The sequence below is a fragment of the Theropithecus gelada genome, chromosome 16 (assembly GCF_003255815.1).
Source record: "Theropithecus gelada isolate Dixy chromosome 16, Tgel_1.0, whole genome shotgun sequence".
In the NCBI taxonomy this organism is placed as follows: domain Eukaryota; kingdom Metazoa; phylum Chordata; class Mammalia; order Primates; family Cercopithecidae; genus Theropithecus; species Theropithecus gelada.
Window position 1 is genome coordinate 74,787,975 of NC_037684.1, and position 15,216 is coordinate 74,803,190.

Genomic DNA, 15,216 nt, shown 5'->3' on the forward strand with positions numbered 1-15,216 from the left:
CACCGGTCAGCCAAGTACAGGCACTTCCTGGGCCCCTGCGACCCGGGGCCGGGGTTTAGAATCTCTCCGAGGTCAGGGCCAGCTTCATGTGCTGCAGCAGTACAGGGGACGGTGCCTGGCCCAGCGGCCGTTACGGCCCCTACCCTGAGACGCTGGGACTTAAGCCTGGAGATGGTGGAAGCCTCCAGCTCCTGCACAGGAGACGCCCAGCACTCCTTGATGCCACTGCAGTCTTCGAACAGACGGAGAAACTGAGGCCCTAAGAGGCCTAAAGCCTACACTTCCCGGCGGAAAGCGACGGGCGCGGGCGGGTTAAAGGGGCGGGGCCGGCGCTGGCCCAGCCCGTGGCTCCCCGCACCGCCCCCGCCCCGGCGCTCCTTAGCCCTGCCCGGCCCGGCAGCGAGAGGGGCGCCATGGAGGCCACCGGGGTGCTGCCGTTCGTGCGTGGCGTGGACCTCAGCGGCAACGACTTCAAGGTGAGCTGGACCGGGCGCGTGCCGGGCCTCCCTGCAGGCCTTCTCTTGCGTCCGGCCCGCTTGGCCTCCGCTTCCTGTCTCGCCCGGCTCCAGGCCCTGCGCGTCCCCGGGACTGCGGCCGGGGCGGGGGTGGGGCTCTCCCCTGGCCAGGAATGGACCTCCGAGGCCTCCGCCCGGTGCCTTTACGGGGAGACCGAGGCCGGGCAGGCCCAGGACGGACGCTTGGGCTCGGAGTCCCGCCGGGGACCCGGCCGGGAGCCCCCACCCCGCGTCCGTGTTATCCGTCTGGGCTGGATGGTGGCCTGGGGGTCGGGCGAGCCTCCCCGTCCCCCAGAGGTCACACGCCCAAGCCAGGCCCTGACTCAGGGATGGCGGCCTGGCAGCCCAGGGGCGGGTGTGGAGCCGACTCATCACTGCCCTCTCCCCGCCACCGCCACCGCCACCCGCCATCCTGTGTGATCCTGGGCCTCTCAGATCACTTCCCCTCTCAGAGCCCGGGCTTTCTCAGCCGGTGAAAGGGCTTAAAAAGTCGCCTCCTTGGATGCAAGGGGTGTAGTGAGATTTGCTGGTGTGGAGAGTGTGTCAGGCGGGTGTGCCAGGTGCTGGGTGGCAGTTGTCTGAGCAGCTGCTGTACTGAGAGAGAAAATGACGGAGCCCAGCCCTCTGTAGCCAGTGGGTGGGGCGGGAGGTGGTTCCAGGACTCAGGAATGAGACAGGCATCGCCGTACCATAGGGGAAGCAGAAAAAGAGAGGAGGGAAGAGCTGGCTGGAGGGTCAGCCTCACCTTCAGGGTGGGTGACTGGCAGGGTCTACCTGGGTTGTCAGTCTGCGGCTGAGGACAAAAACGCAGGTTTTTCCTGCGTTTACCTGCATGTGTACACACTTTTGACCCCAAGTACAAGTGGCCACACCACTTTTCCCTGACCCCATCCCCACCACCCTAACCTGGGGTCTCTGTTCCTCTTTGCTGAACTGGGAGAGTCTGAGTCACCAGCTGGGAATGTGGCCCTAGGGGGAGAGGAATACCAGCCGCGGGCACTGAAGGCACGTGCTGCCCCAGACTTGGTGCCACAAGGGCTGGGTGCCAAGGTGGGCGTTCACACACTGGGGGAGTGCAGTGATGCGGCCCTGCCCTGCAGGGTGGGGAGCCACGGTCTCCACAAGCAAGAGTTTGGCCCTGGCTGTGTGAATCGCCTGTGTGCTGATGGCAGAGTGAGGGTACAGGTGGGGCCTTTGCAAAGGCTTGGAGGGGGGAATCCCCTACCCCAGGCCTCCAGTCAGAGCGTGGAATGCTGGGTGAAGGAATTTGAGCAGAGCTAACCACAGTGCCGGCTGCTGGGCTCTCACCTGAAACAAGCCAGTTTTGTCCTGGCCCTCCTGGGGCCCAGAATCCAGTAGGATAGACAAATCTTAGGCCAACACTTTTGTCACAGGGGGGCTTTTATTAGTCCCATTCTATGGGTGAAGAAATTGAGGTGCAATGATGAAATGACTTGTCTGTGTTCTCACAGCTGGTGAGAATTGGTTCTGTGGCTCCCCAAAGGCTCCCATGGGCTGGAGGAGCCATAGAAGGTGGTGAGCAGGGGCTCTGTGCTTCACCTTGACATCCTTCCCCCAGGGCGGCTACTTCCCTGAGAATGTCAAGGCCATGACCAGCCTGCGATGGCTGAAGCTGAACCGCACTGGCCTCTGCTACCTGCCCGAGGAACTGGCTGCCCTGCAGAAGCTGGTAAGGGGCTTTGGGCAGGCAGGGGAGGGTCCCTGTGGATAAGCCCGATGGGCAGAGCCTGTGGAGAAGGCAAACAACTTCTCCAGAGAGAGGAAGAACACCGACAGCTATGAGCACAGCTGGAAGAAAGGGAGTGGGCACCCTGTCCAGGGAGGTATGCAAGAAGAGGCCGGGTCCGTGAGGGAGGGAGGCTGCAGGGGGAATTGGGCCAGCGTGGCTGAGGCCTTCCTGGATGGTGCAGAGTTGTGGAGGCAGGCGGGGACTCTGGACACCCCATCCACCGTACTGAGCCTGTGCTCCCCATTCCGGCCCAGGAACACTTGTCTGTGAGCCACAACAACCTGACCACGCTTCACGGGGAACTGTCCAGCCTGCCGTCACTGCGCGTGAGTGCTGACCGGGAGGCCACCGGGCTTGGGGTTGGGACCAGGGTCTGGCCAGGGACATGAAGCCTGGGCCAGACGCCAGGCTGGGCCAGCATCTCTGCCCACCTCCGTGTCAGGCTCAGAGGCTCAGGTGTCACAAGAGGGGCCCCCTTGTTAGAGGTTACAGCAGTGCCCTGTGTAAAGTAACCCATGTGGATCAGAGAATTCTCTTGGGAAAAAGATAAATCCAAAATCTTACCAGCCATTATGGACAATAACTACGGCAATAATAACCAATACAGGCTGAGCCATGTTCCCATTATTCTGTTAGGATTTTTTCATATGCTCTAACCCTCCACTAATGTTGCGGAAGAGAAACTTGGCCACCAAGGCAGATTACTTGCCCCAGGTCACAGAGCCAGGCAGTGGTAGAGCTGGGGTTGAGTAGGGTTTGGTCAGGAGCACCGTGTACCTTCTACCCAAGACTTGAACGTCCCAGGGCATCAGGCCCTTGGCCAGACCCTGTAGGCCTCAACAAGGGCCGTTCCCATCTGAAGTCAGAGCCCTGGAGATGTTTAGGGCACAGCTTCTGACTTGGACTCTCTGAGTTCAAAGCTGGGCTTTGCCACTTCCTGGCGATGTGACCTTGTACAAATCCCCTCTGCTTTCTGCATCTCATCTGCAAGTGCAGTGGTTGGGAGGGGCAGCAGTGACCTCGGGAAGCAGCAGCAGGGTGCCACACAGGCATTGGGACTGGAGAAGTGGCGGGGCAGCTCCAGTGACTCCCGTTGTCACTTGCAGTCACAGCACTATTCTCTGGCCCTGTTCCCTCTCATGCTCAAGCTTTCTGCATCTCTGTAAGGTGTAAGGAGGTGTCAGCCTTAAGTTAGGGAGAGAAAGCAGGCTTCCTCTCAGTCCAGATGCTGATTTCAAGTTCTCTCCCTCTGTTCTGAAAACCCTGACTCAGACCTCACCCCTGTCTTACCTTCTGGCATTAAGAAGAAGAGAAATTATTTGAACAGAAAAGATTCCCTGAGGGCCCTGTGCTGGGCTCTGGGGCACATTTGAGCTGGGCTTTGAGGTGTGAATAGGAGTTCACTGGGAGGCTAGTAAGAGCCCTCCAAGAGAGGGGGCTATTTGATCAAAGGCCAGAGGTAAGAGAGTCCTCAGGCCTGGCCTCTGGTGAGCCTCCTGAGGAGGTGTCCCTCTCTAGACTCTCTGTTCCTTCCTGGGAGTAGAAGCCAAGAATCATAGACTCTTATGGTTTATTCCCAGGCCATCGTGGCCCGAGCCAACTGTCTGAAGAATTCCGGAGTCCCCGATGACATCTTCAAGCTAGATGACCTCTCAGTCCTGGTCAGTGGCTACCCACTCATCTGGCCCCTATGCTAGCCGGACCATCCAATCCCCACTCACTATAAAAGTCTCTGGGGCCATTGTCATCCCATTTTGCAGATGGGAAAACTGAGTCTTGGAGTGGATAGTACCTTGCCTGAGGTCACTTTTGGAGTCAGATCCCTAACCCAGGCACTCTTCCTCCCAAGTCCCTGACTGTTTCCCTTTGGCTCTGAAACCCCCTCATCTACCCCCACACCCAACTCAGTGCCCTGGCCTGATCCCCAAGCTTGGCAGAAGCCTGGCAGGGTGGAGACTCCCCTGACCTGGGTCTTGCCCCTTCTACCCAGGACTTGAGCCACAACCAGCTGACGGAGTGCCCGCGGGAGCTGGAGAACGCCAAGAACATGCTGGTGCTGAACCTCAGCCACAACAGGTGCCAGGCCAGCCGGGGGCAGGGGGCAGGTGGGCCCTGGGGGGGTGGCCGGTGCTGACTCAGGTGGCTCCTGCTCCCCACCTGTAGTATCGACACCATCCCCAACCAGCTCTTCATCAACCTCACCGACCTGCTGTACCTGGACCTCAGCGAGAACCGCCTGGAGAGCCTGCCCCCGCAGATGCGCCGCCTGGTGCACCTGCAGACGCTCGTGCTCAATGGGAACCCTCTGCTGCATGCACAGCTCCGGTGGGCGCCCCCTCGGGCCGCGCTCCTGCAGAAGCCACCCTGAGGAGTCCGGCCTGGCCCTTTAACTTCCCAGAGCCCCAGCCCTTCTCCACTGAGCCATCCCTCCATGCAGGCGGCACCCCTCAGTCTCCAACCTCCTAAGTATCATGTTCACCTCTCAGTCCTGTCTTCCCGCTTACACGCCCTGCAACCACCCTTGGGCTTGTCCCTTTGGCCAGATGAGACTTCACACCTACCCTCAGGGCCCTGTGCTCTTGGTCCTGCCCTGCCAAGCCCCACCCTTGACACCCCCTAGGTGGGCCCTGGCCCTGACCACTCACATCACCCTGGCAGGCAGCTCCCAGCGATGACCGCCCTACAGACCCTGCACCTGCGGAGCACCCAGCGCACCCAGAGTAACCTCCCCACCAGCCTCGAGGGTCTGAGCAACCTCGCAGGTCAGGCAGCCCCAGGAGCCCCTCTGAGCTGTGGCCTCCTCTGGGCCCTCTTGCTTCCTTATGGGTGAAGGGGGTTGAACCCTGCTCCTCAGACCAGTGCCCGGAGGGAAAAAGCTGCAGTTATGTTACAGTGACTTCTGCAATTATGATGATGTCTTAACACTGACTTTATGCCCAGACACCCCTCCCAAGCCCCGTGTGAGGGAGTTTGTCCAAATGGAGAAACTTGGGCGCACAGCAGTCGTCATTTGCCTGAGGCCACGCAGCTCAGAGGTGGCAGAGTTGGGGTTCACACTGGGGCTGGCTGCCCTGGCACCTGCTGTATGGGCCCCAGCTGATGCACCCCACCCTGCACCCCAGATGTGGACCTGTCCTGCAACGACCTGACGCGGGTGCCTGAGTGCCTGTACACCCTCCCCAGCCTGCGCCGCCTCAACCTCAGCAGCAACCAGATCACAGAGCTGTCCCTGTGCATAGACCAGTGGGTGCACGTGGAAACTCTGAACCTGTCCCGAAATCAGCTCACCTCACTGCCCGTGCGTCTGCTGCCCTCGGTAGGGGGATGGGAGGGAGGCGGTGAGCCTGGCCCTGACCTCCCACCCCTGCCCATTCCCCCTCCAGTCGGCCATTTGCAAGCTGAGCAAGCTGAAGAAGCTGTACCTGAACTCCAACAAGCTGGACTTTGACGGGCTGCCCTCGGGCATCGGCAAGCTCGCCAACCTGGAGGAGTTCATGGCTGCCAGCAACAACCTGGAGCTGATCCCTGAGAGTCTCTGCAGGTGCTGGGCAGGGCTGGGGCTAGCAGGGGCGCTCCCAGCACAGAGAACCCCAGGATCGTAGTCAGAGCCCACCCTGTGGTCAGTGCAAGGCAGACAAAATGAAGATGGGTTAATTTTTTTTTTTTTTTTTTTTTTTTTTGGAGACAGAGTCTCTCTCTGTTGGCCAGGCTGGAATGTAGTGGTGCAATCTCGGCTCACAGCAGCCTCCGAGCCCCGGGTTCAAGCGAATCTCCTGCCTCAGCCTCCTGAGTAGCTGGGATTACAGGCGTGTGCCACCACGCCCAGCTAATTTTTGTATTTTTGGTAGAGATGGGGTCTCACCATGTTGGCCAGGCTGGTCTTGAACGCCTGCCCTCAAATGATCCACCTGCCTCAGCTTCCCAAAGTGCTGGGATTACAGGTGTGAGCCACCGCGCCCGGCCCGGTTAATTCACCTTTGTGGATGAAGACCACAGTCCCATGCCAGCCATTCCCAGCTTGAGCTCCTGAGAGCACCCTTGGGAGGGCACTGTTAGGGACAAGGCCACATGAGGTGGGAATGCAGTGTTGCTTCCCCCCCCTTCTGGAGGTCACAGTGCCCATAACATGGTCTCTTGGCTCTGAGAAGTCCTTCAGGCAGAGAACAGAGACCCCCGCCTGTTCCTCTGACCCTACCTGCCTCCCCTGCCCGGGACTAGGGGTTTCCTGCCCACTTCCCCTTGTCCATCACCTCCCTGAGGCCCTGGCCGGCCCTGTCTTCACAGGTGCCCAAAGCTGAGGAGACTTGTCCTGAACAAGAACCGCCTGGTGACCCTCCCAGAAGCCATCCATTTCCTGACGGAGATTGAGGTCAGGCATGCTGGCCTAGAGGGCTCAAGAGAAATGAGCAAGGGGTGTGCCCTGGAGCAAGGGGGACCCAGCAGAGGCCTCCTCAGGGGGGTGGCCAGTGCCAGGGTGCCCGTGGGGAGAAGGTGGGCCAGCTCCCTGCATCCGGAGTATACTCCATAGTCTCATTTAAACCCCCAACCAGCCCCAGAGGTGGGTGGGAGGAGAACCCAGGTCCCTGATCTCTCAGCCCTGGCGGCTGCAGACAAGAGCAAGAAACTGGATTGGTGTGTCTGGGAGGTGGGACCCAGGCTCAGGGCCAGCTCTGCTCACCCCACGGGGCAGGTCCTGGATGTGCGGGAGAACCCCAACCTGGTCATGCCGCCCAAGCCCGCGGACCGTGCCGCTGAGTGGTACAACATCGACTTCTCGCTGCAGAACCAGCTGCGGCTGGCAGGTGCCTCCCCTGCTACCGTGGCCGCGGCTGCAGCTGGTAAGTAGGGAAGGATCTGGCCTGGGAGCAGGGACTCCTCTCCAGGCCTCAGATGACACCATGTAAATGGGGTGGCGTACAGCTTTCTGAACCCTGGTGGGTAGAGTTGGCCCCTGGTGGGTCACATGCCCAAGGGGGCAGCAGGCCCAGTGAGGGCTCAGCTGTTTGCCCCACCCTTAAGCAGGGAGTGGGCCCAAGGACCCTATGGCTCGCAAGATGCGGCTGCGGAGGCGCAAGGACTCAGCCCAGGATGACCAGGCCAAGCAGGTGCTGAAAGGCATGTCAGATGTTGCCCAGGAGAAGAACAAAAAGCAGGAGGTGAGCCAGGCCAGGGCTGGGACAGGGCAGGGAGCCTTAACTTCTACTGAAGGCTGACCCTGGCCTTGACCCTGGCCAAGAGGGATGAGGGGCGCTGGGCAGAGAGAACAGCTGTGCAAAGTCCCTGAGGTGTGGGTAGCAAGTAAAGACTAGCCTGAGTGGCTTCACAGAGTCAAGCCATGCTCTGACTCTGCCCCCAGGAGAGCGCAGATGCCCGGGCCCCCGGCGGGAAGGTGCGGCGCTGGGACCAGGGCCTGGAGAAGCCACGCCTTGACTACTCCGAGTTCTTCACGGAGGATGTGGGCCAGCTTCCCGGCCTGACCATCTGGCAGATCGAGAACTTCGTGCCTGTGCTAGTGGAGGAAGCCTTCCACGGCAAGTTCTACGAGGCTGACTGCTACATCGTGCTCAAGGTGAGGGCCTGGCATGCTGTTAGGGGCCATGTGGCCCGGTGCCTTCCTTCCAAGTCTAGAGTTTTGTTCAGGGAGGCCAGGTGGGAGGTGGGCAGGCTGCTAGAGGTGGTCCAGGCACCTTTGTACTGCCCAGGGGCACAAACGGGCAGTACAGAGCCCCTGGGGCTGGGAAGCCTGTGCTATTCAGAGTGGCCTCTCTGGGGTGGCCGGAAAGCCAGGACGAAGGCTGATGTGGACGGTGCCTTGGCTTCCAGACCTTTCTGGATGACAGCGGCTCCCTCAACTGGGAGATCTACTACTGGATTGGCGGGGAGGCCACACTTGACAAGAAAGCTTGCTCTGCCATCCACGCTGTCAACTTGCGCAACTACCTGGGTGCCGAGTGCCGCACTGTCCGGGAGGAGATGGGCGATGAGAGCGAGGAGTTCCTGCAGGTGCCAGCCCATTAAAATTGGGGGTGGGCAGAGTGGGGGACCCAGAGAACTCTGGTGCAGGGGCAGTGGGCCCAAGGAAGGTAGGCAGAACAGGTGGGCAGGTAGGGAGCTGGGATTAAAGGGGGCTGGATCAATGATACTGTGCGGGACCTAAGGCAGATGGCAGGGTGAGGGCTAAGGTAGCCAAAGCCTGGGTCAGTAAAGGAGAGTTCTGGAACATGGGGCAGAATTCAGCCAGGCAAGGGTAAGGGTACAAGGCTGGGCGCGGGAGCTAGACCAATGGGCTGACACGGGAGCTGAGAGTAGGTTGGAAGGGGTGTTGTCGAGAGCAGTGAGGAGGCAAGGCCAAAACCTGTTATTAGGAGGCAGGGACACACCTGGGTGCCAAGGAGGTGGGGCCAAGGGTGGGACCAGAGTCCAGTCTTGAATAAATTACTGAGCAGTGTTAGCCACCAGCTGGTTATACCTGGACATATGTTTGCATGTACACACACATGGAGTTTATGTACAAATACCCCCCGCCTGAGATTTTTTTACCCATATGCACCCAGGTTTCCACTCTTCCATGAACCCACTTGCTTGTGTACCCTGATATGCATGCATTTAAACATGCTGCTGGCATCTTTACACACTTGAGTGAACGCATCCATATTTTTCATACATCCCAACATCCCAATGTGTGTATGTTTATAGGCACACGTGTATTTTTTTTTTTTTTTTTTTTTAGACAGAGTCTTGCTCTGTCCCCAGACTGGAGTGCAGTGGCGCGATCTCGGCTCACTGCAAGCTCCACCTCCCGGATTCACACCATTCTCCAGCCTCAGCCTCCCGAGTAGCTGGGACAACAGGCGCCTGCCACCACATCCAGCTAATTTTTTGTATTTTTAGTAGAGACGGGGTTTCACCATGTTAGCCAGGATGGTCTCGATCTCCTGACCTCGTGATCCGCCCGCCTCGGCCTCCCAAAGTGCTGGGATTACAGGCTTGAGCCACTGCGCCCAGCCGTGTATGTTTTTTTCTTAGACGGACTCTCGCTCTGTTGCCCAGGCTGGAGTGCAGTGGCACAATCTTGGCTCACCACGACCTCCGCCCCCAGGGTTCAAGCGATTCTCTTGCCTCAGCCTCCCAAGTAGCTGGGATTACAAGCATGTGTCACCACGCCTAGCTAATTTTTGTTTGTTTGTTTGTTTTTGAGACGGAGTCTTGCTCTATCACCGAGGCTGGAGTGCAGTGGCTGGATCTCAGCCCACTGCAAGCTCTACCTCCCGGGTTCACGCCATTCTCCTGCCTCAGCCTCCTGAGTAGCTGGGACTACAGGTGCCCGCCATCTCGCCCGGCTAGTTTTTTGTATTTTTTAGTAGAGACGGGGTTTCACCGTGTTAGCCAGGATGGTCTCTATCTCCTGACCTCGTGATCCGCCCACCTTGGCCTCCCAAAGTGCTGGGATTACAGGCTTGAGCCACCGCGCCCGGCCAATTTTTGTATTTTTTTAGTAGTGCTGATCTCGAACTCCTGACCTTAGGTGATCCACCCGCCTTGGCCTCCCAAACTGCTAAGATTACAGGCATGAGCCACTGTGCCCAGCCAGATCTGTTGTTTTTTTTTTAAGACAGAGTTTTGCTCTTATTGCCCAGGCCCGATCTCGGCTCACTGCAGCCTTCACCTCCCAGGTTCAAGTGGTTCTCCTGCCTCAGCCTTCCGAGTAGCTGGGATGATAGGCATGCGCCACCATGCCTGGCTAATTTATGTATTTTTAGTAGAGACGGGGTTTCTCCACATTGATCAGGCTGGTCTCGAACTCCCAACCTCAGGTGATCCACCCACCTCGGCCTCCTGAAGTGCTGGGATTACAGGCATCATAGATTTGTAGCTCAATTCACCTGTAGGCAACTCTCTACCCCACCCGAGAGGCAGTGGTTGGTGGGGGAGGGAGCAGCTCAGTGATGAAGAACCATACCCTCACACACACAGGTGTTTGACAACGACATCTCCTACATTGAGGGTGGAACAGCCAGTGGCTTCTACACCGTGGAAGACACGCACTACGTCACCAGGTGAGGGCATGGGGGCAGTGGGGGGCGTGGACCTGGAGTCTGCTGGCAAGGGGTGGAGGGGAGGGTGTTGGGCCTAAGTTAGGCCCTTGGTGCCTACACTGAGCCACTCTTGTCCTGCGCCCAGGATGTATCGTGTGTATGGGAAAAAGAACATCAAGTTGGAACCTGTGCCCCTCAAGGGAGCCTCTCTGGACCCAAGGTGAGCCCCAACAATGTGAGGTGGAGGTGCTTCACCCTCAGCCTCCTCCCCACCAGTGGGGGCAGGTGTGGGCCTCTTAGAAGAGGAGGCTCTCTAGCAACCCCTTTAACTCCTGCCCACGAGCTTAGCGGGGGATCCCTGAGGCTTACCTAGAAACCCCATGGTGAGGGGTTTTTTTGGTGGGGTCAGGAGTATGGGGTGACCATTGCCCCATGCCCCATCACAGCTCCTTCCTGCCCCTTCCTGTCCAGGTTTGTTTTCCTTCTGGACCGAGGGCTAGACATCTACGTGTGGCGGGGGGCCCAGGCCACACTGAGCAGCACCACCAAGGCCAGGTACGAGGATACCGTGGGGTCTTTTGTGCGAAGGAAAGGGGTGCGAGCCTCGCTGATGACTTTGCATCCTGCTCTCAGGCTCTTTGCAGAGAAAATTAACAAGAATGAGCGGAAAGGGAAGGCCGAGATCACACTGCTGGTGCAGGGCCAGGAGCTCCCAGAGTTCTGGGAGGCACTGGGTGGGGAGCCCTCTGAGATCAAGAAGCACGTGCCTGATGACTTCTGGCCGCCCCAGCCCAAGCTGTACAAGGTGAGCCCTGCTGCTGAGGCCCACCGTGGCCTCCCAAGTTGACCCGCTGACTGGGGGAATAGGCTACACACCAATGTAGTTGGCCGTGGGCTCCATCTCGACTTTGGTGGGGAGAGGGTGCCACCTTCTGGACAAGAAACAGTATGAGCAAAGGTCCGGAGGCTGCTTTCGAGAAGTAGCCTGACTGAGTCTTTCCAGGATGGTGGGGCGGGAGGGGAGACAGAAGCGCCTAGTGCCAGGGCTGGGAACCTTGGCTCAATTATCCAGATTCTTGTGAACAGGAAAGGGACAAGTTAGAGAATTAGAAATGACATGAAGGGCCTGGAGAGGGCAGGCATTTAAAAGCCCTTCTGAAAGGATATGCCTAAAAAGACTTGACAGGGAGGGGGAAACGGGAGCAGTCAGTGAGCCACGCTGCAGGGCAGGGCTGGTTCCAGAGCAGAGGGCTGTGTGGGTGAGGTTCCTGTCTCCAGACCCCTTCCCTGCCATGCTCATCCTTCCTGCCAGGTGGGCCTGGGCTTGGGCTACCTGGAGCTGCCGCAGATCAACTACAAGCTCTCCGTGGAACATAAGCAGCGTCCCAAGGTGGAGCTGATGCCAAGAATGCGGCTGGTAAGAGATGCAGGAGGAGGGCGCGGGGCCGGATCGCTCCCTGTTGGCTGGGCTTTGACCTCCAGGCTCCCGGTCTGCAGCTGCAGAGTCTGCTGGACACACGCTGCGTGTACATTCTGGACTGTTGGTCTGACGTATTCATCTGGCTCGGCCGCAAGTCCCCGCGCCTGGTGCGCGCTGCTGCCCTCAAGCTGGGTCAGGAGCTGTGCGGGATGCTGCACCGGCCACGCCATGCCACGGTCAGCCGCAGCCTGGAGGGCACCGAGGCGCAGGTGTGCTTGCTGCTTCGGAGGCCCCTCCCCAGCAGCCTTTACACCCTTACATCCTGACATGCCCTGACTCCTGTGGTTCCACTGTCTCCCTACAGAGCTGGGCCCAAACCCACCTCCTCTTTGCTGACTCTGCCCAGACCCCGCCCCGTCTGCAAGCTGCCACTCGTATTCCTACCTCCGTGTCCGAGGCCCCGCCTCCCAAGCCCCGCCCTAGATCTCCCTTGGGTCCCGCCTCAAGCCTCAGGCTACGTCCTCCAACCCTAACCTTAACCATGCCGCATCCCTTATGGTTAGTTGATGGCCTCCCTGGCAGGTGTTCAAGGCCAAGTTCAAGAATTGGGACGACGTGTTGACGGTGGACTACACGCGCAACGCGGAGGCCGTGCTGCAGAGCCCGGGTCTCTCTGGGAAGGTGAAACGCGACGCCGAGAAGAAAGACCAGATGAAGGCTGACCTCACTGCGCTCTTCCTGCCGCGGCAGCCGCCCATGTCGCTGGCGGAGGTGGGGGCGGGGCCGAGGCCGGGGGGCGGGCCGGGGCCGGGGGGCGGGCCGAGGGCGGGGCCTATGCGCACAGCGCACTCAGACCTGCCGTGGGGCGGGTCCCTGCCGCCTGCAGGCAGAGCAGCTGATGGAGGAGTGGAACGAAGACCTAGACGGCATGGAGGGTTTCGTGCTGGAGGGCAAGAAGTTTGCACGGCTGCCGGAAGAGGAGTTTGGCCACTTCTATACGCAGGACTGCTACGTCTTCCTCTGCAGGTGCCACCTCAGCACTCCCTTCCCTAGGTCCCTCCCCTGGTGCTGAAGGCTCGAGCCCCTGCTCACAACCCTCCAACCCCGGCAGGTACTGGGTGCCCGTGGAGTATGAGGAGGAGGAAAAAAAGGAAGACAAGGAGGAGGAGAAGGCCGAGGGCAAAGAAGGCGAGGAGGCAACAGCTGAGGCAGAGGAGAAGCAGCCAGAGGAGGACTTCCAGTGCATTGTGTACTTCTGGCAGGGCCGCGAAGCCTCCAACATGGGCTGGCTCACCTTCACCTTCAGCCTGCAGAAGAAGTTCGAGAGCCTCTTCCCTGGGAAGCTGGAGGTGTGCCTGGCAGCCCCGCGAGCCCGAGGCCAGGCGGAGGGGTGTGGTGGGGCCCAGACCCAGAGAAGGTTAGGCTCCTGAAGGGAAGGTGGGGGTCCAGGGAGCTGCCCCTAACACTTCCACATCCCCAGGTGGTACGCATGACGCAGCAGCAGGAGAACCCCAAGTTTCTGTCCCATTTCAAGAGGAAGTTCATCATCCACCGGGGCAAGAGGAAGGCGGCCCAGGGCACCCAGCAGCCCAGCCTCTACCAGATCCGCACCAACGGCAGCGCCCTCTGCACCCGGTGCCTGGCTGGGGGAGGACACAGTGGCGAGCAGGGGTCAGGGAACCAGGCCTGACTCCTTGCTGATGCCCCATCCCTTCCACAGGTGCATCCAGATCAACACTGACTCCAGTCTTCTCAACTCCGAGTTCTGCTTCATCCTCAAGGTGGGGTTGTGGGTATGAGCCAGGGCTCCGTGGACCAAGGGGTGGGGTGTTTGGGCGCTGAGTCAGCTGCAAACACCCCCACCCCCACCCCCACCCCTGCATACTCCCCAGGTTCCCTTTGAGAGTGACGACAACCAGGGCATCGTGTATGCCTGGGTGGGCCGGGCATCAGACCCTGACGAAGCCAAGTTGGCAGAAGACATCCTGAACACCATGTTTGACACCTCCTACAGCAAGCAGGTCAGGAGGCAGGCGGGCGGGCGGGTGGGCACACACAGGGGAGCCAGGGCAGGCAGGGGCCCTGGGCTGGACTGGCCTTTCCCGCAGGTTATCAACGAAGGCGAGGAGCCTGAGAACTTCTTCTGGGTGGGCATTGGGGCACAGAAGCCCTATGACGACGATGCCGAGTACATGAAGCACACACGGCTCTTCCGGTGAGGCCAGGGCCCCGACCCTCCCCTCGGTCCTGGCCCTGCTGCTTATGACCTCTGGCCTCACCTTGACCCTTGATTCCCAGGTGCTCCAACGAGAAGGGCTACTTCGCAGTGACTGAGAAATGCTCCGATTTTTGTCAAGATGACCTGGCAGATGATGACATCATGTTGCTAGACAACGGCCAAGAGGTGCGATGTTGCCACTGGCCCTGCCCATCTGAGGTGGCGCCCATAGACTTTTTTTTTTTTTTTTTTTTTTGAGACAGAGTCTCGCGCTGTGTCACCCAGGCTGGAGTGCAGTGGCGCGATCTCGGCTCACTGCAAGCTCCGCCTCCCAGGTTCACGCCATTCTCCTGCCTCAGCCTCCGAGCAGCTGGGACTACAGGCGCCCGCCACCACGCCCGGCTAGTTTTTTGTATTTTTAGTAGAGACGGGGTTTCACCATGTTAGCCCGGATGGTCTCGATCTCCTGACCTCGTGATCCACCCGCCTCGGCCTCCCAAAGTGCTGGGATTACAGGCTTGAGCCACCGCGCCCGGCCGCCCATAGACTTATAAATGGGAAATTTGGGGCCAGGAGCAAGGGGGTGTTCCCAGGCGCCCATGCGACCGTATCTCCTCTGCTGCCCCCACAGGTCTACATGTGGGTGGGGACCCAGACTAGCCAGGTGGAGATCAAGCTGAGCCTGAAGGCCTGCCAGGTAAGCTGGGTGGAGGGAGGGCCGAGGTGGGCCTGTGGGCAGGGCGGGGTCATCACCCAAGGCTCGCTGTCCCCTTACCAGGTGTATATCCAGCACATGCGGTCCAAGGAACATGAGCGGCCGCGCCGGCTGCGCCTGGTCCGCAAGGGCAACGAGCAGCACGCCTTTACCCGCTGCTTCCATGCCTGGAGTGCCTTCCGCAAGACCCTGGCCTAAGACAGGCTGGCACAGCCCCAGGCTTGGTGAGGAAGAGGAAGGGGCCCTCATCCACTGTCTGCTAGCAAAGAATATACTGAGGTGACAATGCCTGCTCCAGCCACGTCCAGTGCCACAGTCCCCAGTAGCCTTAAGCAGCACCAATGGGGATGACCCTGACAGGTGCCCTCAGGGGTCTGGGAAATCCGACTCCCTCCACAGTGTGAGCACAGTGTGAAACCCCCTCACTTCTCTGCCAGGGATAAAGCAGATGTGGCTGCCCTTTAAGAGATATTAAATGCTTTTATTTTCAATATTAAAAATCAGTATTTTTAATATTAAAATGGCGCTAATTTTAACAAAATAACAGAAAAAAACCCCAAGG

The 15,216-nt window shown here is 59.4% G+C and overlaps 1 protein-coding gene across 9 annotated transcripts; it reads left to right on the plus strand.

Annotated features, from left to right (window-relative positions):
- The first annotated feature begins 188 nt into the window (after positions 1 to 188).
- FLII (FLII, actin remodeling protein) lies at positions 189 to 15,175 on the plus strand. Of its 9 annotated transcripts, none has more exons than XM_025360940.1 (30): positions 189 to 476; positions 2,095 to 2,205; positions 2,520 to 2,591; positions 3,846 to 3,926; positions 4,256 to 4,341; positions 4,429 to 4,590; positions 4,924 to 5,027; positions 5,388 to 5,563; positions 5,649 to 5,806; positions 6,550 to 6,634; positions 6,956 to 7,103; positions 7,285 to 7,421; positions 7,622 to 7,834; positions 8,089 to 8,268; positions 10,240 to 10,322; positions 10,447 to 10,521; positions 10,773 to 10,856; positions 10,935 to 11,106; positions 11,614 to 11,718; positions 11,799 to 11,990; positions 12,304 to 12,492; positions 12,608 to 12,747; positions 12,833 to 13,070; positions 13,202 to 13,356; positions 13,442 to 13,502; positions 13,614 to 13,742; positions 13,830 to 13,936; positions 14,020 to 14,125; positions 14,571 to 14,636; positions 14,718 to 15,175. In XM_025360940.1, the coding sequence occupies exons 1-30, from the start codon at positions 414 to 416 to the stop codon at positions 14,850 to 14,852; spliced, it is 3,813 nt and encodes a 1,270-aa protein (XP_025216725.1). In that variant the 5' UTR covers positions 189 to 413; the 3' UTR covers positions 14,853 to 15,175. The 9 variants fall into 9 exon arrangements, with proteins under 9 accessions (XP_025216725.1, XP_025216726.1, XP_025216723.1 ...); XM_025360941.1 differs by having other exon boundaries at positions 7,288 to 7,421; XM_025360943.1 differs by having other exon boundaries at positions 399 to 476; positions 1,988 to 2,205.
- Positions 15,176 to 15,216: the final 41 nt, after the last annotated feature.

Bases quoted from the DNA above. Each gene is read 5' to 3' on its own strand.
- FLII (XM_025360936.1), top strand. From the start codon at position 414: ATGGAGGCCACCGGGGTGCTGCCGTTCGTGCGTGGCGTGGACCTCAGC. The intron at 5,807-6,549 runs GTGCTGGGCAGG...CTGTCTTCACAG, and splicing joins ATCCCTGAGAGTCTCTGCAG to GTGCCCAAAGCTGAGGAGAC. The intron at 11,991-12,303 runs GTGTGCTTGCTG...CCTCCCTGGCAG, and splicing joins TGGAGGGCACCGAGGCGCAG to GTGTTCAAGGCCAAGTTCAA.